This window comes from Amblyomma mixtum, chromosome 4 (genome assembly GCF_055824585.1).
Source record: "Amblyomma mixtum isolate Tamu chromosome 4, ASM5582458v1, whole genome shotgun sequence".
Classification (NCBI taxonomy): domain Eukaryota; kingdom Metazoa; phylum Arthropoda; class Arachnida; order Ixodida; family Ixodidae; genus Amblyomma; species Amblyomma mixtum.
The window spans coordinates 156,787,604-156,814,890 of record NC_143015.1 but is presented as its reverse complement, the minus strand read 5'-3'; the positions used below and the strand labels follow the sequence as shown (position 1 = coordinate 156,814,890).

Sequence of the window (27,287 nt, the reverse complement as noted above, 5' to 3'; positions counted from 1 at the left end):
TGATAAACACCCCCACTTGGACTGCGTGATCTCTTTTTCTTAAGACTATGTTTATAGCGGTTGGGCACCTAACAGAGTATTTCTTTTTAACTACTTCTCAATGAGATATCATTTAGGACGTCGTCTCACAAAAAAAAAATTCCGGCTTCTTTGTCACGAAATCTCTTTATTGGTCGAGAGAGGTCACGTGACCTTGTGACGTCATCACAACCTGGCCACCGTAGCATATGGCAACTTGTCCATCGGGTTGTGAGCTTGTCCACCCCCGTGGCACGAGAAAATGAAATTAGTTCAAATAAATTCAATGAAATTACCACCTGCCCATTGTGGCGCTGCTCATTAGCCTTACAGGAGCTGAGGAGTGCAAAATGTATCTCGCAATCTCCACCGGTGCTTGTGTTTGAAGCTGCCACCTGCCGTGGTTGTGGAGCATCGCTTAACCACTGCACCACTGCACAGTAGTGGTATGAGGACTCTCCACGATCCATGAATACGACTTAGGGTTCATGACGTCAGCACCACGTGACCACCAGGGTAACAATCACAGGGCACCGCCAAGTTTGAAAATCCGAGCACCCCAAAATTTAAAGTTGACTCAGCACAAAAATGTTAACGGACCGCCCAAAATTTTGAAATTAGGCCAACCTATGGCAATGGAATCGGTTTGTACCTAAGTGTTGGCGAGAAAATCACAATAACAACATTACACACTAATTATAAACATCATACTAGGCAAATTAATTGCTATTGCATTCTCTTCTTAAGAATGTGGTTATGAAAACGAAGTTTTTTTTTTTACTTCTTTTGCTGCCTAGATGAAATGGCAGGGTGGATGAATAGAAAAAGGCGCTACAGGAATGGCGTTTGATCGATTGTCGCTGTTTGAATACCACAGACGGAGTAACTAGCGACCGAAAAACGCTAAAGAGCAAAGGATGCGTTTTCTCAGCGCATAGCACTAGGCGTCGAGCGAAATTTTTATACTTCTGCTATAAGGCAGATCCAGACAACCAAGAACGTTGACGGACTCGCATCTGTGAAGACGTCACTTTGCTTTCTCTGGTCCTTACGAACAGAGAGGTAGCACGCCTTCACAAACCACGTGAATCAAAGTTTAGCGATTCCTTGGTGTGCTGGACAAGAAGAGGACACTAATATGTCTTCGCCTATGCGTTTTTAGGTTGATGTGGGTTTTCTGAGCACACTGTGTAGTCAAATTCAGAAGTGAGCTAGCGCACGTTTCCTTCATGTCCTTTCTTTTTTAAGTTTTGTGTTTTCACGCGTTAGGACGTCGTAACTGAGAGCCATAGAAATAGAGTACAGGTGTCCATTATTTAGTACATTTTCACCGCGCCACGTACCTTAATCTTATGTAGGGCACTGGCGTTGTGAGCTTCACAGAACACAAAGCAGTTTCAGTGCAGACTTCTCGCATCTTTATACTTAGATGGCTCTGCTTGTTCCGAATCTCTATATCTCAGTCCAAAGCTATTACCAGGGGTCTTCGCTTTCATCGCTGTCGAGGTCTCGCTGACCTCTCCAGACTGACTGAGTTCACTCCACAAGGACCGTTATTTACATTTCCAGGTTGCCGAATCGCCATGTCGTACGATCCTGCCTACCACGACCCTGCGGCTTACGCCCCAGCTTACGGTCCATACGGCTACGACCAGTCTGCGTACGGACAGCCCACGTATGATCATACGCAAAGCACCACGCAGGTCCTCACGTCAAGACCTGAAGGTATGTATGGCAGTGGCCTTATCCCCCTTCCAAGGGTTCATTTTCCAGGCTTGCAAACAAGATCGCCATCAATGGTCGATAAACCACACTAATAGCATTGCCTAAACCACATCTATGGTTTATAGAAAAATGCTTCCCACGATGTCTATGGCTCGGTGTTGCCTTCACGAATAAGTATGCTTTACGGATCGCGATGGCCGACAGCCCTTCTTGTGTACTGCGCCTGTGATGAGGCAATCACCCATATCTTGTGTGAGTGCCCTGCCTTTGTAGCCGAAAGACATAAGCTGCGATGTTCTCTGGACCACCTGGACCCTCGCCCTTTCACAGAGGCCAAGATCCTCGGTCCGTGGCCACAACAGTCGACTGCCATCAAGGCTTACAAGGCACTCTTTCGCTTTTTGAGACAGACTGCCTTGATTGACAGGCTGTGACTATTTCCCTTTGCTTCTCTCTTTCCTCTTTAATAACCCTCATTCCCTTCCCCTGTGCAGGGTAGCCAACCGGAATCCTTTCTGGTTAACATCCCTGCCTTTCCCTCTCTCTCTCTCTCTTCCCACGATGTGCTACTATTAGTAAAATGTCATAGCCAAACTCCAGCATAAAACGGAAGAGCGGCTACCAGTGCGAAGGAAAGAATTTATGTCCCATTATATAATTTTTTTCTCTTATACTGCCGAATGACCTTGCTTGGCCAATTCTGTCCCAAAATTTTCAGCAGCTTCATTGGGACTCAAGGTTCGTTGCAAATTGCCTCAAACTGTTTCGATAGTTTTGTTCGTACATCTTTATGCACACAGACTCAAATCTGGACAAACGTCTGAGCCTAATTGAGATCATGACACCACGAAATTACGTCCTGCGGGATGCTGATACCAATACGCTCTTCAAACGCGCAATCCACCATAAAATTTTTTCAACACCTGTTCGTTTATCTTTTCTCATCGTTCTGTTTTTTCAGACGCTGAACCTAAGTCGTAAGTAGCCTTGCGTTGTAGATCTAATGGAGTCAATCTTTAGCAGCTGCTCCAGTGCTCGTAATTTCTTCACTTTAATAAACTGCTTGGAATAGTAACAAGTGCGTTACGTAATCTTACGGGAACTATTTATAAACTAGCCCTGCTGGAGAGTTTCATAAGTAGCCTTGTATTGTAAATCTAAGGACGTCCGTCTTTCTCAGCTGCTCTTGTTGAGGCTAGGAGGAACCTGAATGAAAATTCGTTCGTAAATACGGAACTGAAAATTATCAACACAAAGAAAACAATGAAAAAAAAATGCGATTCTTGCTGGATGCGATATAGAAAAAGTACAACACTCTTAACGATTTGAAACTAATCTTGTGTGGACGCTTGCTCTTTCTCTGCAACAGAAGCCCTGCATGAAGACATCTTTGTTTGATCAAGATGTAGTAGGGCTTAGAAATATGTGAAACGCTTAAGAAGCCCATGGTCTAATTTCGCAATAGCACATAGAAAGTTTAATTTCCCTGCTGTGTTTATTTAACAAAACGGCTTTTACATCTCATGGCGTCAGTTTTAGTCGCCCTAAGGTTCCTTAGTAAGTTTCACTTTAAAAATTGATTATTTTGAACTTACTAGCGAACCTTAGGGCTATTTTAAAATAATTTTAAAAATTGATTTTAAAGTAAGACTATCAAACTCGGCGATACAGAACATGCATCAGAAAATGTGCGATGGCTGAGAGCCTTACCCTCTTCTCGTTCACGCAAACGTCAGTGTAGGTGTTCTAGCTACCTAAGTGCGACGCTGTCCTAGTGAAACGTTCCATATCACGATTGCCATAATTCTATATCTGTTCCATATGAATCGTATGGTTTATGAAATATACTGAATCGATATGGACTTTACAGATTGCGCACATGGAAACAAACAGAAACCTATGACGCCATGGAGGTTATATGGAAATCCTTTGGAAACCATACGGAAAGAAACGGAAGACATGCGGAGAAGATAATAGTAATAGTAATGCTTATTTCACCACCAGAGTGTACGTGGTGGCAGGATATCAACAGCAAAAGCTCCCACTTGGGCAGCTTGACTCGGCCATGGACATCCAGCATCTCACTTTGGCAGCAAAACAGTGGCTCATACAACTTTCTATACACATGTATTGAAGGATACGGGGAATATATGAATTTCTGTTTTGTTGCGAAAGCAACACTACGCGAGTCACCGAGCCATTTCTTGGAGCTGACGAAGGGCCATACTGCGCATGCGTGAGGAGCAGTGACGTCACATGGCGCACAGCTGGCGCGCCGCCGCCGTCGCTGCGTGGGTGACTCAGAGGTGCCGCCGCCGCGCTCGCCAGTTGCGCATGCGCAGTAGCGGCGCATAGCTAGCGTGCCGGGGCCGCCGCCCCTGCCGCGCGCTCTCCATCGCCTCTCTCTCCTTGTTGCTTTCGCAATCCTCCAGGTTTAACCAGAGTTAAACTACTGCCATTTTCTTATGTCATATTATATGGACTCCGTTATTTATGGGCCTGTTATCTCATTCGCTCCGTTTTTTCTCCTCCAGGGAGAACCGTGTGACCGCAACCATTTGTATAACGTGCATCTGTGCTTCCGTGCTTGCAGCCATCCTCATGCTGGTGATTCTAACACTCGGTAAGAAGAGTCCCGACAAAGCAGCTGTCCGATATGTATTGCCTCATTCATCCCTCATAGTCCTCGTGACGCTATAGATGTTAAATCCTGCATACCATATACATACCATACCGAGCCCTGTCATAGCATATCGCGCTGTACGGTTTGTTTCAGGCAATACTTTAAGAAATTTTCGAAAATCGAATTTTTGAGTTAGAAATATGGCTTTTGCGGCATGGTATTGCCAGGGTTGACGGACACCAGAAAACCGTTGAATCATGTTAACCAGTAAGATGGCTAACTAATTACCTATAATTAACTTTTTAATCATTAGAGTTAGGTTCCTGGTGGCAATTAGAGATTTGTAGAGTGTCGTTGGTAAAGTCATACCAATTTTTAGAATTTCGAAAAGGCGGTTACCCTCGGCGCTGTGGCTCGACAAAACTTGGCTATTTCGACTGCTTATGTGCACTGTGGGAGTTGCTTTCCCTGCATGCTCTTCGAATGCGCCTGTATTTCCCCACTATGCAGGCAAAAATTATTTGGCCCCACCGCGAAGGGTAATCGCGTTTTGTAAATTCTGAAAACTGATATGGCGGTAACTAACGACCGGCTACAAATCTATAATTGCAACCAGGCACCTATAACTCCATAGTTAAAACGTTAATTATTGGAAATTAGTTAACCAGCTTACTAGTTAAGGTTCAGCGGTTTTCTGGTGTCCTCCAACCCTGGCAATACCATGCCGCTAAAGCCATATTTTTATATAAGAAACCTATTTTTGAAAATTACTCAGTCTCCCCTGAAACTCTAGGTATTATCATACCGCACTATACTATACGGCGCCACCCCCAGCGGCGCAGGCGAACAGGCCCAATATTGGATATGTATTGGCAATGGCCGGTTCTACAAATGACCAGAGTGATACCATACATTTCCAATATTGCCTATTTGTCTGTGCTGATTGGGACAGTACACCGCCATGGCACAAAATACCATAACACAATGGGGGATTCCGATACGCAGTCCCTATGCTGCACATATTCGGGACCGTCTGGAATTGAGTCATTGGTCGGGAAGAGAACGAGGGAGTTCTAGATCACGTGTCTATTGCATCGATGCCGCATTACGATGTGACTGCACAGAAATGGACGTGTAGAAGAGTCAAGGCATATGTCACTAACTAAGCCACTGCATTCCATGTACCAGATAGACGGCTTGGCTTCGTCACCGAGACCCAAATTATGGACACCACGTACTACGTGCCGCGTCTGCTGTCTGGTGGTCCCGTAGTACGGGTGCCGGGTGCCCCTTCAGTGACGACGACGACGACGACGGTGACAAATAGCAACGTCACGCCGACAGCATCCACCCAGTCTCCCAGGGCAGGTCAGTCATACGGCGACAGTATACCCACGTAATCGTTAACAGGGTTACTGTAATTAAATAATCGCTTTATCCGAACGCCCGGTTAATGCGAACTGGCATTTGTGGAATTCAGTAATCGCTTTATCCGAACGCCCGGTTAATGCGAACTGGCGCTTTGGTCCAAGTCTACGGGTGGCGTCGTGTAATGGCTACCCCTTCATTTTTGTGGGTTATGTTTTTTGGAAAACAGGAGCTGCGTCTTTAATTGTAAGCGAATATTTATATTGCTACTTTTATTTCGAGCCAAACTTTGTGCTGCAGGTTCCAGCCTTCATTACCATGCCTCTTTCGAACGTTGGGATCCAAAGTATAGAGAAGTGGGGAAGATGGGATTTTTGTATGCACGAAAAGTACCCGGATGGGGACGGATAATTGCACATGAAGGGAAAAGCCCTCTTGTCGAAACAATACGTAGCTAACTGAAGCTTGCTTGCGGATTTTTGTTTAAATTTAAAGCGCTGTGAGGCATGTATAGTAATTTCAACAAACCTTAGAATGCTTTCAACGGATATGGCTGATATTGATGATATTTTGAAGTTGAAGTTGAAGTTTATTTTAAAACACCGATCACATTTAAATCAATATCAGTGTCTGGGTTCTCAGTCCACTCTGTTCTCACCATTTCCCAAACCACACGGTGCTATGACTGAATAACAGGCATTCATTACGTCGTCGGCATGGCACTAATATATGAATGGTAAAGAGGGAGTGGGAACATGGGTTCTTTGACAACACAAAATTAGCAAGGGAGTGGGGAGCCTGAGCAAGATTAGCCAACGTTTCTACAAAACGACTTGTCTTCGTCTAGGCAAAGCGTTAATCACTGGTTTGGGTTAATAGGCCCTTCTGCCGACCTAGACGACCTAGTGTGACTGTGCGCTTGTGTCGTTACAATAGATCTTTTTTTATTGTCGTGGGTCTCCCACATGAGGAAAAATTCCTAGCGCTCAGTGGTCGACACAGTATGCCTTCGAACGCGTAAAGATATGTATGTCATTTTGTAATCGCACAATGTCATCTTCTTACACCTACTCATTCAAAGATAACTCATTGAAACAAGTGTCCGAGTACAAATACTTAGGTCTTCCTTTTTCTTCTAACTTGTCCTGGTCAAAGCACATTAACACAATATCTAATAATGCAATGTGGAGGATCGGGTATCTGAAACGTACACTTTGGGTTGCCTCCCGAGAAACTAAATTGGTAACCTACAAAGCTATAATTCGTCCACTTTTGGAATATGGGTCGATAGTCTGAAATCTTCATAAACAGTCGGATATCAGTAAGCTGGAATCCGTCCAAAGGAAAGCAGTACGGTTTATTTGCCGATGGTATGGCAGAAATTTTTCACCTTCTCGCCGCGGCAATGAACGTTTAAAATATTTTCATGGTATTGTGAATTCATCTTGCTTTGCTTCATTGTCTGAGTTTTTGCAATTTTCAAAACCTTCAAGTAAAAACCAGCAATCAGTGCTTATTGTGCTTTTTGTCCTCATTCTCCTTCACACATCATGACCTTGACAAGATAATCATTGTTAGTCATCTATACCTGTACCATACGTGATCTTTATAAGGCTGTCAGCGCCAAATAAAGATCGTTCAGTTAAAGTTTAGCGCTCGTGTTGTGTCCCTTGAATATTGTGCGCTATGGATCCTCATGTTGACTACCCACTAGCCCGAACCTTGACCCTTCTAAGAAAAAAAATTGGAGGCTTATCAAGGTTAAGCCCAGTGGATGCGAAGCATGTCCTTAGCGTTTGGAGGCATCTTGACCGCATACACGCCCGGCGCAAAGACGCTGGCGCGGTTGCGGGCACAGACACTGACGCCACGGCGGGCGCGCGCCGCCTCATCCCTGGCGTGACGTCACATATCACGTGATGAAGCGATGGTGGCGCCGCCGCCGCGTCACGCGCGACGGCGCGAACCGAAGCGTGGAGGCCTCCGCCGGGCGACGTCCGACGGCACGATATGAGGCCCCATCTGCAGCCGGTGTGACGTCATCACGTGACGTCACATCATGTGATCTCACTTCAAGGTCAATGTATGCGGGCCCATCTGCAGCCGGTGTGACGTCATTACGTGACGTCATGTCACGTGACCTACTTGAAGGTCACTTGAAGGTCAATGGTGGCCACCGCCGGGCGTCGCGCGAAGGCCCGAAACCTACGTTAATATGCTTCGCATAATAGTTGTTTTTATCATATCGCGCAGTCATCGACGAGCAGCCCTTGGTCTGCACCATGGGCTCCAAGACAAGCTCCGCGTCGATGTTCCCACCAGATGGCCTCTGCGAGTTCATCTTCTTCGACTCGGTCGAGAAAGACAACCGCAACCCGCTGGCCCTTCCTAACCAGTGGGAAAACGATCTGACAGTCTTCCTTAATATCTACGGCCAGTACAGCATCACGGCCTTCGGAATTGGCTTCGCCTTCGAGTAAATGGGCAGCCATCGTGAGCCATCGAAGCCAGGCAATCTGAATTCGGGGCTAAACCGTAAACAGTTGTGGTAGATTTGCCACTATAGCTCCGTCCAGCCGGTGAAGGCTGAGGCCTACGGAAGTTTTGTTGGCTGTGCGCTTTCAGAAAAGCGGCTTCACTGAGGACGTTCGTTATTCTCGCGTTCTTAATATCAGTTACGATATAAGACTCTTCTATGAAATGAGTGCCGAGTGTCTTCTTTGTGCTATGCCTTGCGAGAAATTCGTGTTTGGGTTGGTTTGCTCTTTAACCTCAAATACCTCAGGATCTCATTTTGCGTTATATTTGGCTTACTACTACAAAAACAAGAATAGGGAGTGGGCCAGTGTTCTTGCGGGTTTACGTACGTAGAGTTGCAAAGCTGCCGAGGTAGAAAAGTAAGCATCTCGACTAAAGGGTTTTTTCTATGAGAGTTTTATTTTGTAAGAAGGGTAAACAACTTAAGGTGTCGATTACAAAATCACCAAAGTGCAAATTTTAAAAAGTAGTCAATAATTGTGGTTACATTAGTTAAAAGCAGACAAACGGTAATAAAAAAGCAGGCCAATGTAAACTATGTGCAGTAGTTGGTAAGAGAACGGGTTGTAAGTATTTTGCAAAGTACTTTCGCCTCCACGCACTTTAGACATTCAAAGTGTCCCCTGAATTTTATGGTTTTGGTAACTCCGGTTACTTCGAGCTGAAAAATCCAACCGAGCAGCACGGGAAAAATACAAACCACACCTGAAGGTTGCCCCCATTACGCAGCAAGGCCTCCAGCCTCGTGCGACAGCTGAACACAACCAATTCGTCGCTGCTGGAGCCCTTCTGGAACAAGAACATCTTCCACTTCGGCATCCTGGACACGGCCACGTGGAACTTGACGGAAGCCGAGGTGGAGGTCGCCTTGAACCTCTTGAAGGCGAGCAACTCTCAGTTCTCAGTTCCCACACATCGCACGCAGAAGCTCGAGCGTTTACCGGAGTAGATTGTTGCGCGTGTTGATGCATTGTCGATCATGAAAAACGTGGGACAAAAGGGAGAGGGCAAAAAAAGGTACCACGGTTTTAATGTAAATAAATCGAGTAGAAGTGCGAAAGCGTGCGTTTAGACTGGTCGGCTCATGGTATTGCTTTGCGGGGTCGTCGGCATGTCTGGCGACTCTGGTTAAACTCTGGTTAACCGAGGTTAAGCTGATCTTGTCTGTTCGCATGGAAGTTGAAGAGGACGATGTGCAATGCACAGCGCGAGAGTGGGTTGCAGTTTAATAAGAGGCCGACCTTTGTGAGTCTTGTGGCGAAATCGAGTCCATAGAACACTTTTTTCTCTCCTGCCGGCGGTTCGCTGCTCTCCGTAGAAGTGACTTGGAGATTCCCCTCTCTCGACTCGGGCTTCCTCTATCTATTCCGATTCTCTTATCCTTCGGGGCAAGCGCGAAGGGATATGCCCTGAGACCAGTGTGCGATTATATTCACGATTATATAATTTCATCTAGTAGATTCCTCTGCTAGAATGTGAATTCGCTACTTTTTCTTTGCCGTATTTTTTATTTTGCACAAACTCTAGCTTTAAGTCCCAAAATTATGGAAATACTCCACTACTTGTACATGAGTGCGTTTGTATCCGCTATGCACCCTAGCCAATCTCCCGCCATTAAGCCTAAAGACATCATCGTCATCATCAACAAGAGGAGTGATCGGCTGCACCGATAGCACAGCGCTCTCGGGCAGTGGCCAGCGAAGCTGATGTTTTCGCGCCGTCGCGGGTTCGAAACACTGTCGCGGCAGTATTAATTTTATTTCGGCATGGGCTGATGCTATACTAGGTTCGGCCAAGGTGACCCTCCGATTGGCTACACCTGGCGCGATGCTCCTCCGAGCTAACCCGAGCTTACCCGAGTCTCCGAGGCTTCATGCAAGATGTTAAGGCGAAAGCCTTACTTGCCTTATGCGTGTGCGCAATATCTGTTTAGAAAAAGTGTCCGCTAAACCTGTCAATAAAATCAGAGGTCACCGAAGGTCACCATTAAACACCAATTAATCAATCAATAATCAATAAATAGTTACTTGATGGTAGTCTGTTAGACAACCAGTTAATAAATTATAATGAATAATTCCTTGTACAATGGTGTAGCATGTCGTAACTCTAAATCGGTTGTAACGAACACACCGAATATAACGAAGATGTTGCAAGTCTTAACTCGAAACCGGTTATAACGAACACTCAGGATATAACGAAGGTCCAGTATGTCGTAACTCGAAATTGGTTATAACGAACACACCGAATATAACGAAGGTGCAGTGTTTCGTAACTCGAAATCGATTATAACGAACATACCGGATGTAACGAAGGTGTAGTATGTCGTAACACGAAACCGGTTATAACGAACACACCGGATATAACGAAGGTGTAGTATGTCGTAACTCGAAATCGGTTATAACGAGCATAACACGAAACAAATCAACACAATGAAGAATCAGAAGCGTTCCAGAGAACTCAGCAGGATGGCACATAGGCTTTCGTCTTGCTGCACGTAAGGTGACTTAAGCGCTCCCCCTGAATTTTTATTTGGTTTGGGCCATGTCAAGTAGTGCTTTCGCGAACGAAAGGAACAGGCACGGCCCGCCAGGGTGGTGCGATTAAACGGAGTCGGCATACAGGCCACGCTGCGCTTTCAATACGTGTGGTAGGCCGGAAGAGAAAGGAGTAGGCGAGGAGGGAACAGCAGGAGAGGTGAATGGATACCCAGAAGAAACGTTCACAGTGCGCTAGCTATGGCTGGCTTACTCGCTGCGATTGCCTTAGATGCACGGAGCGACTCACTTAACCAGCAAACAACGACAAGTGACCACATGAAGTTAAAATAGTATATAGACCTAACTTTTGAGTGCGTGTTTTCTTCTTTGTAATGAGGTGTAAGGCATCATTATACACGGATTACCACGCGGTATTCTCCTACGACCGACAAATAATTCATAATGGAATTTCTTTCTCGCGCTTTTCAGTTTCGGTTTCAACAGCCGAATGATGACTGTGACGTCAAAAAGAGGTTATAGGTCACGTGAGGCATGAAAAACTGCAATATACCCGGTACATCTACATACGTTATCAGTATGGCTCTTGAGGAAGGCTGGCTTCAATACTGTAGTGTATTAAAACGATTAAGCAACGATTGTATCGCAGTTTTTATATCCCTCACGTGACTTATAGCCTTTCTCTGACGTCACAGCCTCCGTTCGGCTGCTGAAACCGAAACTGCATGACAGAAAAATTCGATTCGAAATTATTTAGCGGTTGTAGGCGAATACCACGTGGTGATTGATGCATAGAAGTGCCTTCCGCATCATTATAGAGAAGGAAACATGCCACCAAAACTAGGTGTCTATACTCCTTTAATAGGGTATACTACAGCTCCTTTGTGCATCAAAAAAAACAAACTATCCTGGACCACGACGATATTTTGAACTACGAAAATTCTGCGGAAGCTGTATATTTTCTTTTGTGCCGTATGGGTGTGCTTGAGAGAATCCTAATGAATAAGTTCTTCCTTGTTACACTACAGAAGTCTTATGAACTTTGATATCGGTTCTTGGAGGAATACTGCCGAACCACTTGTTTGGGCTCATTGTCACATGTGTGCGACCACTTAGAATTTTTCCAAGATGTCTGTCAATTCTCAAGTTATTGCAGCGAACTTTTCTTTACACATGTAAAAAAAAACTGCTGCTTCCTGTTTGCTTCGCTTAAAAATTAATTGTATTAAGGATAGCAAGTGTGTCCGTCTCCTTCTTTCAAAGGCATGTATCAAAGTTTTCTTCGACAAAGTTCGGAGAAGTACATTCTAGATTCAAGCAGGTTTACATCGCAAAGCACTCTATTCAAGCAAACCTTGCGCTGGTGCACGCGAGATAGTTCTTCTCTGCTCACTCAGCTAACTTCAGCCGCGAATTTCCCTCAGGCCCTCGACACGCATGCCGAGACGCAAAGGCAGCGAGGGAACCCATCTTTCATTTTCTACGCCGGAGTGCTGTTGCATAACAACTGGGATGCCTTCTACACCGACAAATTTTTGTAAGTTGTCACGGCGCTGTTTGAGATGTAGTAGTTAAGGAGCTGTGTAGTAGTTAAGAAACTGCACTTCGCAAACCTTGAACATCGGCGACTATCGCCAGCTGACGCCGACTGCAGGAATGCTGAGCTTAATATTGTTTAGAAGCAGTCCTCAACGGCTCATTAGGTATTCATGTAACCGCCTTTGACATAGAGGCCTTCATCCCATACATATTTTATATAAAGGCCTTCACTTTAAAGGCCTTTGACATCAAGTCCTTTGAGACATTAGTACTAGTTCCTAAGTAGTAACTAAATAGTAAACAAATATAACCAATTAGTCCACAAAGAGAAATGAATGCATTTAAAGCACGTAAGTCGTCTCCAAAATTTTTTTTAACTTTGCGGCGCAAAGACCATGGCTGGCTTTTATGATGGGCATGACTGGAAGGCATTGCGCTTTTTATGACATTTCAAGTCAATTATAAATATGCCTTAATATAAACCAGAGACTACCTCGTGTTCAGACTTTGCGCTGGTCAAGTAGCGAGGAGCGCACATCGCCTAGTTCAATCGCGTTCAAAACATTCATAAGAGAATGGCGATCATTTCCCCCACAGCACTGAACAGCTCCGTCGTTGCACAAACATCGTTTTTGACTTAGCTCTAACAATTGAATGTAAGCGCTCACTGAGTAATTGTGTCGACGTGGGCCATAATAGCAACGCTTGAGATGGTGACCATCGTAAGTTATTTAAATGGCATTCATGTGGCAAATCTCAACGGAGTTCATAACTTACCTCGTACCTAAGAGCTCCTGTCTGGCGGCATCAAGCCCAACCAAGCGCAACATGCCTGCTTGACTTTTACTTGATTGTTGTAAAACATTATTGTGGCTGCTAAATAACGATGGAATACGACAATAGACAATAGTATTATGCGCAGAGATGTTACCAACCATATCGGCCCGCCGCGGTGCGCTCGGCTGCTGACCCGAAAGACGAGGCTTCGATCCCGGCCGCGGCGGCTGAATTTCCATGGAGGCGAAATTCTAGAGGCCCGTGTACTGTGCGATGTCAGTGCATGTTAAGAACCCCAGACGGTGGAAATTTCTGGAGCCCTTCACTACGGCGTCCCACATAGCCTTAGTCACTTTGGGACGTTAAACCCCCCTAAACCAAACCGTTACCAACCATGACAGAGTCTGAACACAAAAAATGGCAGGCCAACAAACAACCACAGCTGAGAGAGCTTGTCGCCGGTTTGTACCAGACATGGTTGGTCTTGGTATAGTATTTGCCAAGCAGCACAGATAATGGGCCCAATATTGGAAACGTATTGGGAAAGGCCTACAAAGGACCAATGTGAAACGATCCATTTGCAATATTTGTTTACTTGTCCTGCTTGGGTTGGATGATGTCAAATGAAGTGTTTCTTTCCTTTTAGTATTCTTTCACGAATAAAATGTTCATCTGGACGTTTCTCTAGCAGTACTTTTTCTCAGGTAAGCCGAAGTCAAGATGCCATCGCGTAGTCCCTACTCACGACAGAACCGGTATCAAACTGTAGCAGCGTTTTCTGCCTGATTGTTAAGCTTGATATGCAGAAGCTTCGGCTTACATACACTCTACATGTCATTGACGAATTGACTCCGATATATACGAGGGCAAATTACTTGCAAAACATCTGTGTTAATCGCTCGCAGGCGTCGAGTGTTCTCACAGTACGTCAATCCACTGTTCTTCAGCGGAGGACCAAACCGTGCGATTCTGCGATAAGGCTCAGTATGCATACCTTGTCGTGTTCAGGTGCCTTGTTTCCTTAGTACAGGGTGGTACAACGGGAAATTAACTTTTTATGATCTCAAGGCTATAAAACCAGTAGACAGTTAAGAGAAGTTTATTTGGACTCTCGATCAAAAAGGCAGATCCGTCCCTCTACAAAAACAAAGATACATTGCGGCAACTGATGTCGCCCTATGCACACACACTCACAGGGAACGTAAGTGTCCAAAAACAAAGTGTCCAAGAAAGTTCTAGTGGGCCCATACGCGGGGGAAGCACGCCGAGTTGAAAACCGCGCACAAAAACCCGCGCACGAACAACGCGCACCACACACGCGCGCCACTCTTCTGTAGCGGGGAGGAGGCATTGGAAATGGCGAGCTTAAACCCCTGTTATATATACACGCAGGAACTTCTACAAGCCGGACCTGTTCATTGCCCAGGGCCATTACCTCTACGGCGACAACACCTTCTCCGGTTGTCTCGTGATGCCGCCTCAAGTAACTCATGTACCACTACTAGGTATTTACAAGCACGACATGGTGAGATTCCGGTTAACAAGACCTTTTCGTCTGTTTCCGTTCTGTGTGTGTGTTTAAATTCTAGCCGCCGCGGCTGGGATCGAAGACGCGGGTTCGATCCCGGCCGCGGCGGCTAGATTTTCTTTGGGGGAGAAATTCTAGCGGCCCGTGTACTGTGCGATGTCAGTGCACGTTAAAGAACCCCAGGTGGTCGAAATTTCCGGAGCCCTCCACTACGGCGTCTCTCATAGCCTGAGTCACTTTGGGACGTTAAACCCCATAAACCAAACCAAACCATCCACTTTCCTGACCCAATGCAAAAGTACAGTGTGACACGCCATACACCCGCTCCACTTTACGGACCCAATAAAGAAGTATAGTGTGACACGCTCTACCCCGTCTCCCCCTCCCCATCCGGCACCCGTCGCCTCCACCTTCTTAACGTCTTTCCTGGCCTACTATCCCGCTCCCTCCTCTGCCCTGAAAAGGGAGGAAGGAGATTTCCCTGTCTCCACTACGCCGCCTGCCAACCATCGCCTCCCACCCTCCCTTTGTCTCCCCTCTCCAACTGTCCCTCACCTTCCTTTCTCTGAAATTGGAGATCGGTATTAACGCAATGGCGTTAAGGCTTCCGTTGTGCATAAAATCCTGCCTCGTCATCGGTATCGGATTTGTGAGCGAAAAAAATTAAAGGGGGGGGGGGGGGGGATTAACGTAGTTAAACCGAGGAGACGTGCGAAAGCAGGTGTTCATTCTTCAATAGACCCTTTAGAAAATTCAGCGCCATCTGGTGTGTGGTGCGCAAACCGCGGTGCCTCCGCCATTACTTGGGCATACGCCTGCCGGTATGCGCTCGGGCCAGATTGAAAAGTACGGCGCCTGTCGAAGCCACAACAAGCGTAATTTTCTTGTTTCTGTGTCCTAGCCATGTTCCTTAACATTGGCTCTCTGCACCAAGCTATAGTCGCGATGCCGGCATGCTGCTGTGTGCATTTCTGCAGCCAGCGCGGCGAAGAGACGCGCACGGAAACAAGCTGTGTTTCCAGAGCACGGAGCGCACGGGGTAGCTGTATGCTTCTTTCTTCTCGTCCGTGACCTGTTCATTTTCGCATTAAAATAAATGATATAAGTATTGAAAGAGCAGCGAAAAGTTCCTTCTACCGTGTAGCCGCTCCGCTGTATAGTGAGCACAAAAATAAAGGTGCCACCTTCGGCGCACTCGAGGACATGCATTCCGATGCTGGCGACTGTTTCGGCGCGTCACAAAATCAAAACGTAGCTCAAACGCGCTTGTTTTGGATTTTCAAGCATCCACGTCCATTCATACATAGTTCCGTGTGCGCGAAAAAGAGCACGACGATGCAGCGCGGCGAGGAGCGCCGTCGTTCTCTCCGTTGCGAACATGCAGCAAACGACAGGCGACATAGGCGGAGTGCAGCAGCAGCAGCTGGGTGTTTTCGTTCGGTCAGGGCTTGTGCACTCTGGCTAAGGCAGGAGACACATGTCCAGCAACACGTCCGGCGCGCCGCTTCCGAACTGCCACACCACAGCAAGCAGGCACACACGCCGCGGCAAGCACTGCTGCGCCGCTCTACCAAAGCTCCGCTCACAACCGGTGTCGCACTTCGCCGCAGCGCAGCAGTGCCTGAGCGCTGCTTGGCTTGGTGTACTAATATTGCAAGAAAAGACGGCATCGCCTTGTTATCAGAAAGACTGCCAGCTATACTCGAGCGGCGACAAAGCATGCCAGCTGATGTTGCGAGCTTTCAGCAACGGCACCGCTCGCGGGCGCTCCGGGCGAAGAGCTCTGCGGCTGCCTGTCTGCCGTGGTCGTCGCTAGGCCTATAGCCTGCTTCGAATCGAAGCGGCAGGGGCCGGCGCTTCGGAAGTCGCCTGCGCTATAATCGAAGGCCTATTCTTCACTCCGCTTTGCTGTCAACAGCATCATCTCACAATAAAATAATAGTATGGTCAATTTCTACGGCGCCTTCAGCAGCGGAGCTAGCGGGCGCCAGTCGAGCCGGACCCCAGCGTCGGGCCAGCGGCAGCTTCGAGGCGGTTCTCGCAACAAATTCGCTCGTACCACAGTTGTCACTTTTACCAGCAACTCGGTATTGACCAATGACCCAGAAAAATGATATATTTTCTCATTTCCCTATCCCAGAGTTTATTATTTACGTCGAGAACACACTTTAGCTCGTTTTTATGACGCCGGCAGACGGGATCAAGGCTGGCCGGCCGGCAGGCTCGGCTTACTTCACGTTCGCACAAGAAAATACAAAAGAGCCATGCTACCAGAAAGGATGCTTGCTAGATTCTAGCAACGACAGCATGCCTGTGCTAGAGTGGAGCTTTCGGCAACGACACCGCCTGCGGCAACGCCCGGCGACGAACATGTGCGCTGGTCCCCGACTGCCCTAGTCGGCACTGCTGATCGAGCGCCCGTATCCGGATCCACACGCATTTCGCCGTGCAGTGCGACTGCTCGTAGTCGAGTCCGGTCCAAGTGTTGTTAGCCCTCCTTTATGGACAGTAGATTTGACCTGCAGGGTGACACGGCAACGCGCACTGTCGACGGATCGCAGTGATACCGGCTTGTAGCTTCGCTGAGATGTGCGGCCGGACGATAGGAGTCGAAAAGCCTTCCCGAAAATCCGCCCGGGATGACAGTCAGGTCCCTCGACCACTGCAAATTTTCCGCCATCGCTTTCACAAACGCAACCAGACATGCCACAAGGTGGAAACTAGTGCAAAGGCTGTGCAGAGCGCTATAGCTGCGCGTCTTCCAGCCAAAGGTGCCCAAAATATGGCGCACGGCGCCGACGAAAGTTGCTGATGATGATGCCTGCCGAGTTGCCAGACTGAATTTTCTAAAGGGTCTATTGTAGGGGACACTTAAGCTCCACCTTGAGGGTATGACGCGATAGCGTAGTGAGTCGAAGGTCATTCAGAAGGTCAGAAGCAGAAGGTCATTCTCTGCTTTACATTCATAGATCCGTGGGAGTCCTCATACCCGTCGTGGCGCAGTGGCGCAGCGGTTAAGCGATGTGCCACTGCATTGGCAAGTGACTGTTTCTATCACAGCCACCGGTAGGGATTGTGCGACCCATGTTGCTCCCCCCTAGCAACCTCTCGCGCAACTGGTGCGACGCTACTCCGAACTTGACCGAACTTCACCGAGCTTACCCGGGTAAGCTCGGGTAGTAACTCGGGTTGGAGCGCAGCTGAAGCGGCTGCTAGGCAACTGCGACTCAAGGTCGTTTGGTAGCCGCACTTCCCCGAGCATACGCGACGAGCCGAGCTGGGCTCCAGTAGTATTGCTTTCGCAACAAAATCCCCGGAGAAGCGACTTAGGGCGGGGAAGGGGGCGCACCTAGGTCACGTGACTTTAAGGCGTCATTACAACCTTCCCACCGGATTGTGAGAAAACTGCCCATCGTGGCAGGTGGGAGTTAATGATTAGTTGGCAGAGGTTCCTCTGGAATAGCAAACCCGGGTCGCACAAGCCCCACCGGTGGCAGCACTTTCCATCGCAGGGCAGTGGCGCATCCCCTAACCGCTGCACCACTGCCCCAGGAGTGGTATGAGGACTCCCAGGGATCTATGAACGAAGTTGAGGATGATCAATCCACATATCTATAAATATTAACCCATTAACCCATCGCGTCATACCCTTAAGCTTGATCTTAAGCGTCCCCTCAATTTTTTTTCACATCTCCGCTTCAGCGCCTGCCATCCGAGGCTTCAGACGGGTGGACGTACGGATTTTTAAAACACTGCGGTTCTAATGCTAACGCAATAAAAGCGACGATCAAGTCGAATCAAAGCACGCAATGAAAAAGCCAGCTGCCCTTAAGAAGCACGGCACTCCGGCCCCCACCCCACTTCAGCCTCTGAGATAGGGGGCTGCCATCTACACACAGTAGCCCTCGTCATCGTTGGAGGTCACTTCTTTTAATGCGAAATCATTTCTTGGCTCATCAGTGGCGTTCGTCTGACAAGACAAATCCATAGCCAATCAAGACTAGCCACACAACAATCCATGCATTGTCAACTGGCTAAACAGTCCTTTCACTAATTAGTCAGTAGATGAAAACAAAATAAAAGTAAAAACTGAAATAAAACCAGAACCAAAACCTACAAAAACAGATGGAACAAAAATAAACTAAATATGTAAATAAAAAAGCAAATATAATATAAGTAAAAATAAAAATAAAAACAAATAACGACGAAAAAGGAAAAAATGGAGGACACGGAAAGTCTTTCGCATTTCTGCCCTTAGCGGACCTAGGTGTAATCCTGCAATTCTGGTTTTGGGCAGGAATTGTACCAAAATTTAGCATGAGTAGCATTTACACCTTTTAGAGATAATGCGTTGCCAGCGTCAGTAGTACTGCCAATTTCAAGATACGGCTATCTTCGTGCCCGCAGTGCACTAAACAGTGATAAATATAAGAAAAGAATGCACACAAGTAACGAACGAATGACTTCCTTTCCGAACTGGGCAACCTGCTGAAACGATCAATGCTTTTCACCCAGTCCATGGCGTCTCGCAGCTTTGAGACGTTGTCATCGAACGGAGTGCCAATAATCTGGGCGCTATCGGTGACTCTGAAAGGCCGCTGGACGATGAAGCTGCTCCAACAACAGCTGGACGAATTTCTCTCCCAATGCGTGCACAACGCAAGCGCGCCCTCCTTCGGCAGTTTTACAGAGGTAAACCGCCATCGTTGAAGACTTTTCTGTCCTAAGGACCTGTGTCGTGTTGATGTGTCTGTGTACATACGCTAACCTGCAAAAGGGGACATGAAATTCATAGCCTTGCCTTTAAGGGGCGCCTCTGTGTTTATAGTGGACAAAATTGGCAGCAGCTTCGCTCGGCTATGCCAGGATGTGTGTAGGCAAGGCGGAGGCGAGCGCTACGACGAGGCAAGCGGTGTGACGTCACACCAAACGGCGGCGGCGACTCCGCGGCGAGGCGCGCGGTGTGACGTCATGCCAGATGGCGCGGCGAGCGCGCTGCGTCCGCCAGCTCCAGCGGTTGCTAGGCAACGGCTCAAGGTCGGTCTCTGTGCCTCCTCGGAGCACCGCCACAGCGAAATCGCAAGTTCGTGGCAATTTTGGCAGATATGATCGGGACAGTGGACACCTATTCCCCTCATGGACTTCATTTTGAGAACACTACACTCTACACTTGAAGTGATGTTTTATGCGAAGCATACTAGCCGCACAACCGAGCTCTGATTTGCTGCGCCGCGCGCGGCCGCGTAGCTACCACTTGACCTACATCGGTGCACCACGTGGTATGACGTCACAACAGCTGTGAAAGCTGGGGCTCAACTCGTGCGCTCGCTTGCGGACGCGCAGCCTCCACCGGCGGCCTAACTCCCGCTCCTTCCGCTATAGGGGCGCTGACGTCACAACAGCTGTGAAAGCTGGGGCTCAACTCGTGCGCTCGCTTGCGGACGTGCAGCCTCAGCCGGCGGTATGCTTCGCATCCTAGGCTTAACCATAAGCTATTTTTGCTGGCGACATACATCCACTTGCCAGCATGAAAATACCGCGTCCTACGTACATTGTTGATTTCGCAGAAGACATCATAGTGAATGAAAACTACAATCAGGGCTGTAACGTCTATCGTACAGTTCGCATCGTTTGTGTTATCTAACAGCGCGCGTGTCCGTGCTCGCGGAAACAGGCAGTCGCCTTTCTCCAACCGTTTCCTCCCTGAGAAACAAAAGCAACTGGTCGTTAACGTAATGAGGACAACTTCATCCATTGTTAATTTTCAGTAAACATCGAGAGTTTGGCTCTCAATGACTACGCTGACTTTCGCCCACGTTAAAGAAATATAGATTTATGATCGAGAAAACTGGATTTAAAATTTGAACTTGTTTTTTTTTCCCCCGCCGCTTATCTTAAACACTTTGTGTCAAAAGGAAAAGGTTGCCGGGATCCTGTTTGAACGTCAGCTGTGGTGTAGCCGAACGTCACGAATGTGCGTATACCGAGAGTCCCAGCTAAATGTAACCAACCTTTTAAAAAAGACGAAGTGCCCTAGCCCAGTGATACTAAAGGTTAATCAGAGCCGCATGGCCTAGTCTCGAGTATTTTTTTTATTCTTCTAAGTTAATTAGTTCAGCTTAATTAGCTAACTTTTTAATTATTGACTTCAGCAAAAAAGCGTCAATGGAAATGTTTTAGATCGCCTCGAAAAACCGCTAGTAGTGCTGTTTCCATGATGGTACGATTTACGTAGCTTTATTTATCGGCCTTAAAAGAAAGTTATCACGTGTCCAGCTGCTCGCTCGCATCTCTGTTCCAATGTGCACCCGAAGTCTCATCGAGGAGAGGACTTCAGAAAAAACAGGATTTTATTCTCTCAGGCGCATCTTGGGACGTTTAGTGGCACCGTTGTCCCGTGGAAGCTTTTTCTTATGGTCCGAATTACGGTTAAAGGCCGGTAAAGAAACTACTTTACGTAAATAATACGTTGCTGCAAATTTTTCAGTCAGCCGTTTTTCAAAGCGATCTGCAACTTTTCCATTGACACTTTGTTCATCAAGACAATTAATTGCCCCGCCGCTGTGGCTCAGTTGTTACGGCGCTCGGCTGCTGACCCGAAAGACGCGGGTTCGATCCCGGCCGCGGTGGCTGAATTTCTTGAAGGCGAAATTCTAGAGGCCCGTGTGCTGTGCGATGCCAGTGCACGTTAAAGAACCCCAGGTGGTCGAAATTTCCGGAGCCCTTCACTACGGCGTCTCTCATAGCCTCAGTCGCTTTGGGACGTTAAACCCCAACAAACCAAGACAATAATTAAAAAGTTAGGTAATTGAGCTTAACTAACTACTAAGTCACGCGACTGTAAAGAACCCTCAGTTGGTTTCAGATGGCAAGGGCATCTCATGTTTTTTAAAAGCTTGGTTACATTTAGCTGGGACACCTGGTATAAACTGCCTTGACCTGAATGCATTTCGCTTTCGTGAATGGCCGGCAGTAGAGACACCCGTGTTTTCTTGTTTCTACCTTCTGAAAGTTCAATTTTCAGTGAGTGTAGCGTCTTTCCCATTAAAACGGTGTAACCTCTCGATGCAGGCCAACAACAGCGTCTCCACATTCCTCTTAAGGTGTGAGGCCATCATCTGGGGAAAAGACTTAGATACCAGATACAAGCACCAAATTAGTTATTTCATTTCATTTATTGTTCCCTTAAAGGCCCGAAGGCATTACATAAGGGGGGACATATTGGTTTACAACGGCGATGATGGGAACATGCATAACAACAAAAAGAACAAACATACAAACAAACATAAAAGGGGTTGTAGTCACATCAGGGTTTCCCAGCAGGTTATACATCATTCATTAAAGATATATGAAGCAATACTCGCTACAAAGAGCGCAGAAGTGATCAAGATCTATGTGAGGTGAATTTTTATTTTCTCGCGGAATGTTTTGTGATCAGTGCATGCAGCGATGTCGTTAGGCAGTGAATTCCATAGTGCTAGTGCTATCCTAAACCATATTATTCTCTCCTAACCAAATTGTTAAAGTGAAAGAAAAAAATTTCTTTGTACTGGCACTTTGAAAAAATCTCCTAAATATAAATTTGATGTTAGCCGTCACTAATTTAGTTAGGTCATCGCTAGGTAAAGAAAGACCACATTGCATCACACAAAGCAATATTCAGTGGAGGTGGGCTTACATAACCATCTAATGTGTTCCGAACGTCTTGCGTCGCTTTATTGAACATTTTATTTAACAAATACAAACAGAAATAGATGTAAATGATAAGAAACAATTTTATTAGTTTACCATTAGAAAAAGACAAGAAAATGGTGTTAAAAGTACTCAGTTATTTCGCTAGAAAACATTTGCTTTCGGTTTCAAAAGGTGCGCAGGGGATTAGAATTTTGCTGTATCTTTAAAAAGAATTATTCTAGCCGTTGATTCATTAATGAATTGGTATTTTGATGAAACAAATTTTTTATTTGGTCTTTTTTTTAATAACGAGATTTCAGTGTGGACTCATGGATAAAGTTACATCTGAGGCGGCATGCTCAGGTTTGTTATGACTGAGGTTAGCGCCGAATGGTCGTTATAAGTGAGGTGGCAAACTAAGATTCTTTATATCGGAGAGACGAAGTTTGTGTAGGTATATACAGAGTATACTAAGGCAGGTTGACACGTGCCCATCATGGCAGGTGCTCCCGCCTGCCAGTTGAGACTTAGTCAGCGGTCGCCATTTCAGCTTGCACTGGCCCCTCTAATCCTAACGCATTAACAAACACGCCTGGATCAAGGCAATACCCATACGAGAGATTCAACCATTTACACAGCCGAATTCTAATCGATTTTGTCGTGTTCTCGCTCTGTCCCAGATTTGCAACGACCCCAGCTTTCGGCACGATTACAGTTTGCCACTTGATTCCGTTCTGGCCATCCACAACACAGACGATTTGTTCTTCGCCTACGACAACGAAGCCGGCCTCTGCAAGAAGGTGAGATACAAAGGGCGCGGTTACTCTCTTAGTGCGAGTGGAAGCTTGACAAATACGGTTTCCGTGGAAATGCGCAAGCATTACTGAAATCATATTTACAGTATAGGACGCAGTATACAGAACTAAACAATGTGAATAAGCAAACAAGGGAAGGGGAATGAGGGGTTCGTTATAAATATGACAGAAGCCAACAGCCACAGAAACCAAGGGGCACAGGGGATTTTTAATTTATTTATTTATTTTGTGGTGTTGATCACTTTAGAATATTACTGAATATGTTATCGCTTAAAGCTAATTGATTAGAAAAGCGGAAGAAAAAACAACCACATGCCGCCGGTGGGATCCGAACTCACGACCTCCGAATTACGCGTCCGGTGCTCTACCTCTGAGCTACGGCGACGTCTTTCAAACCTTCTGCTTTCGGGGGTATTTATGTTTACAAGTAACCTAACCTTGAGAGTGTTCATCAGCGCCACCCACGTTCATGAGCGGCGGACGTAGAGCGTCCTGAGTTACCGCAAGTGTGACGTAGAACGTCATCGAACGGAGAGGGTGGAAGCTGCGTGAGAACCCTCTTATGCTTCCTTTGGCTTCAAGGCTGCCAGAACCGAGGCCCTCGCTAAGCAATTAAGCAAACAAGAGAAGGGGAATGACGGGCTTGTTATAAATATGACAGAAGCCAACAGCCACAGAAACCAAGGGGCACAGGAGATTTTTAATTTATTTATCTATTTTGTGGTGTTGATCAATTTAGAATATTACTGAATATGTTATCGCTTAAAGTCTGTTGGCTTTAAGCCCCATTGGTTGGTTTTTAGTATGGAATTAGCACTGAAATGGTTTCTAATGTTTGTGCATATTGTGTGCTAGGGAGTTTGACAACCATCTCTTCATTAAGGAAATACGAATTTTAACGACTCAGGTCACAAGGCCCAATCTTACGAATCAGAATAATGCAAGCAACCTTCCATTCGCTCCGAATGAAACTGGTGAGCAAATATTTCATGAATAAGAGAGATAAAATGGTCATATGGACGGTGCATATGCCTCAAAAATACCAGTGGACGAACCATCTGGGCATCCGTTTTTTGCATAGATCTAATCGCGGAAGAAGTCCTATAATTTATCTTTCCCGTATTTGAATGTCCGCCATAGCGATAAGTTGGGCTGGATAACAATGAATGTCACGCGAATTTTTTTGTGGTGTTCCTCACTACGCAGCAAGGAAGGATATTTATTTGAAGTACTTTCAGTACACACCTCCGTTGCATTGGTATTCGCTTAGAAAATTATTTTTATTGCAGCTGGATTCAGTTTCTTTAACATTTGACTTAACAGGGCTACGCCCTGGTTTCCTCTCTCATTAGATAATTCTTTAGTTTATAATTCTGACACATATTTTCTCTTTGTCCCTCTTTCCTTTATTGTCCGTTTTTTTTTTAGATTTTGGCTGTGAGGCAGTCGCTGCTATGGCGAATGATTTCCAGAAAGTTCTGTTGTTAGGTGTCACGTTGTTTCTTGTAGTTTTCCTTTTATTCACTTACTGCGGTGATATCTTAGGCCAGTTCATTAATACGAAATCATTATATGGATCTGTCGCGTCAGCAAAAGGTGTCCGAAAATTTGTCTGCACGATTATGTCGTTCTCTGAAGATAAATTTGTGAAAGCGTAAATGCGACAGTTAGTGTAGGATGAAATGTTGCCATGAGAAAAATTTGGTTGATGAGGTTTGACTAGTTAATTAAACGCGAAAAAACACCAAAATACACTTATACCCGTGCCACACGGACAGATTTAATGCCATTAAGTGCTTACTGCCTTAAGTTTTAATGGCATTCGTACGGTGCCACACGCGTAAATTTAATGACATTAGCCTTACTGCCATTCGCGACCTACTGAGTTCGCCACAACTCATTCGCCCGTGCAATGTGTACTCTCGTTCCCATTCCACACGCAGAAAAGCATGCAGCTTTGTTAGTAACAACTTCCTAACCAGTAGGAAATAGTTAATTCTTAACTTTCAGTCAGATGAGGCATCTATACCGCATTTTCGATGCGAAGAGCACCATTTTAACCAGCCTTATTGACAGGTACGCTCGACTTATGTGCTGACATGCGAGTTTATAGCTACTTTTTCGACTTGTAAAGCAGGAACAACCGTATTTTCTGGAAAATCGTTTTTATATTACATTTGAACAACATTTCTCATATATTGTGCTCATTAGCAATGTTTATATTAAGATGAAACTTCTGACTACCTTGCAAGCGTTATCGTCATCGTCACTTTCGATAATGGCATTAAATGTGGACGTGTAGCACCAACCCCGAAAATAATGACATTAACAAACTTAAGGCCTTAAGCATTTACTGCCATTTCTTGTGAGCGTGTGGCACGGGTATTAGACGTCAAAATAGCTATGGACGTCGGTATAGTATATGGACGTTGGAACAGCCACGGACGTCGATGTAGTATGTGGACGTTTTGCTTTCACATTGCTTCAATGCTGGTGCCGCAGTGATCTAGATTTTTTTTTTACACTCAGGTGTATAAATTTATTCAGCCATCTGCATTTTCTTCTTTGTTGAATAAGTACCCCGGCTGCTTAGATTTGTATTGCACGCGTTTATTTCTCCAGCGTTTGCCTTATGGTTAGCTTCTTTATCCAATAAAAGAAATGGCGAACATTACTATTTCGGGGCAGTTTTTTTTTTTTCAGAAACGAACAACTGAACAAATACTTCAGATAGGCGATGTTTTCCAAGGTAGCATCCTGATGGAATCCGAATGTAAGTCGTCTTTAGCGATTGGGGGAGGGGAACTCATATATCATCTCGTGAGATGATTTAACACCAATAAACACCTCATGAATTCGGGTTTAGGCACCAAGTAATCGCCTCTACTTGAATGGAATCGCGTGCGTCACCTAATTCCTTAAATAATTTTCTCATCCTAGTAACAAAGCCCGTCAAAAAATTTTACCACTCCTCAAATGCTTTATTTGGTATGCTAGTAAAGCCGGCTGACAATTAGGAGAAAACAACAACAAAGGTTGGCTCTAGTTTTGGACCGTGGACTAGTTCTCATGTTCTTCCATTTCTCCGGCAGCTGTGCTACGTGAAGGCTCGCCACCCGCAGATACCTTTTGGCATCACTGTATACGACCTGGATTACGAGGACTCCGTGGAGACCTGCCGAGGATTGAACAAGTTCGGAGCCTTCTCGCGGCTACACGCCATTCGGGCAATTCTCAACTACTTCAGGACGAAGTTCAGGAGCGCTAGCGATAAGGCTGAGTGCCGGAATGTCATCCAGTGACGTCCCCTTGTGCACTGCGACCTCCTGGGGCCGCGGACTATTGTAAATATACAAAGTCTTGAGTGGTAAACCCGTTTTATCATTATGGTTGTTACCATAGTAAAAATAAACTCACCCCCAGGACATCCTTGTGTTAACTGGAATTGCAGCTACACCAACGGTGATAATGCCAGTCATAGTGCTTAAAAACTCTTGTAGGCGTGTTGAGTTGAGGGATCAGGTGTTTCTGGAATATGTAACCCTTGCTAGGGGTGTCCTTTGTGGTGATCGTGGTTTAGGCTAAGTGCGCCTCTCGCATGATCACTCACCCATCAGTAATAATTTTAGCGATAAGACTAGAGATTAGATACGATAATAGATAATAGATTGTGTCGCTCTTAGAACGCTTAAAAGATAACAGTGCCACCGGTCCGGACGGCTTACCCACGATCCTGCTCTCTTCTTGCGCTTTTGCGTTGTCAAGGTACCTTCAAATTCTTTTCACAAAGTCATTACAGGAAGGCTCCTTGCCTGATGAATGGAGGCTTGCTAATGTTGTACCTATACATAAATCGGGACCTAGGAATGTTGTTTCAAATTATCGACCAGTGTCCTTGACCAGTGTATTATGCAAAGTTTTAGAGCATGTGTTTTATACTAGTATTATGAATCATCTTAGTATACATTCATTATTAAATACTAATCAACATGGCTTTCGCAGTGGTTACTCGTGTGTCACCCAGCTTACCGAATTTGTACATGACCTGTCAAGTGCTTTAGATAAGGGATATTCTGTTGACTGTATTTTTCTAGATTTTAAGAAGGCCTTTGACGTTGTATCACATTCCTTATTAATACAAAAATTATACTGGTACAATATAAATGAGAAGGTTATTAGGTGGATAA

General features: G+C 46.0%; 1 protein-coding gene across 1 annotated transcript; it reads left to right on the top strand.

Moving 5' to 3' along the window:
* The first annotated feature begins 1,601 nt into the window (after positions 1-1,601).
* Positions 1,602-26,402, top strand: LOC149348908 (uncharacterized). The gene is made up of 10 exons (XM_089541865.1): positions 1,602-1,743; positions 4,337-4,366; positions 5,555-5,734; positions 7,988-8,210; positions 9,002-9,155; positions 12,192-12,304; positions 14,476-14,608; positions 19,127-19,303; positions 22,966-23,085; positions 26,193-26,402. The coding sequence occupies exons 1-10, from the start codon at positions 1,602-1,604 to the stop codon at positions 26,400-26,402; spliced, it is 1,482 nt and encodes a 493-aa protein (XP_089397991.1).
* Positions 26,403-27,287: the final 885 nt, after the last annotated feature.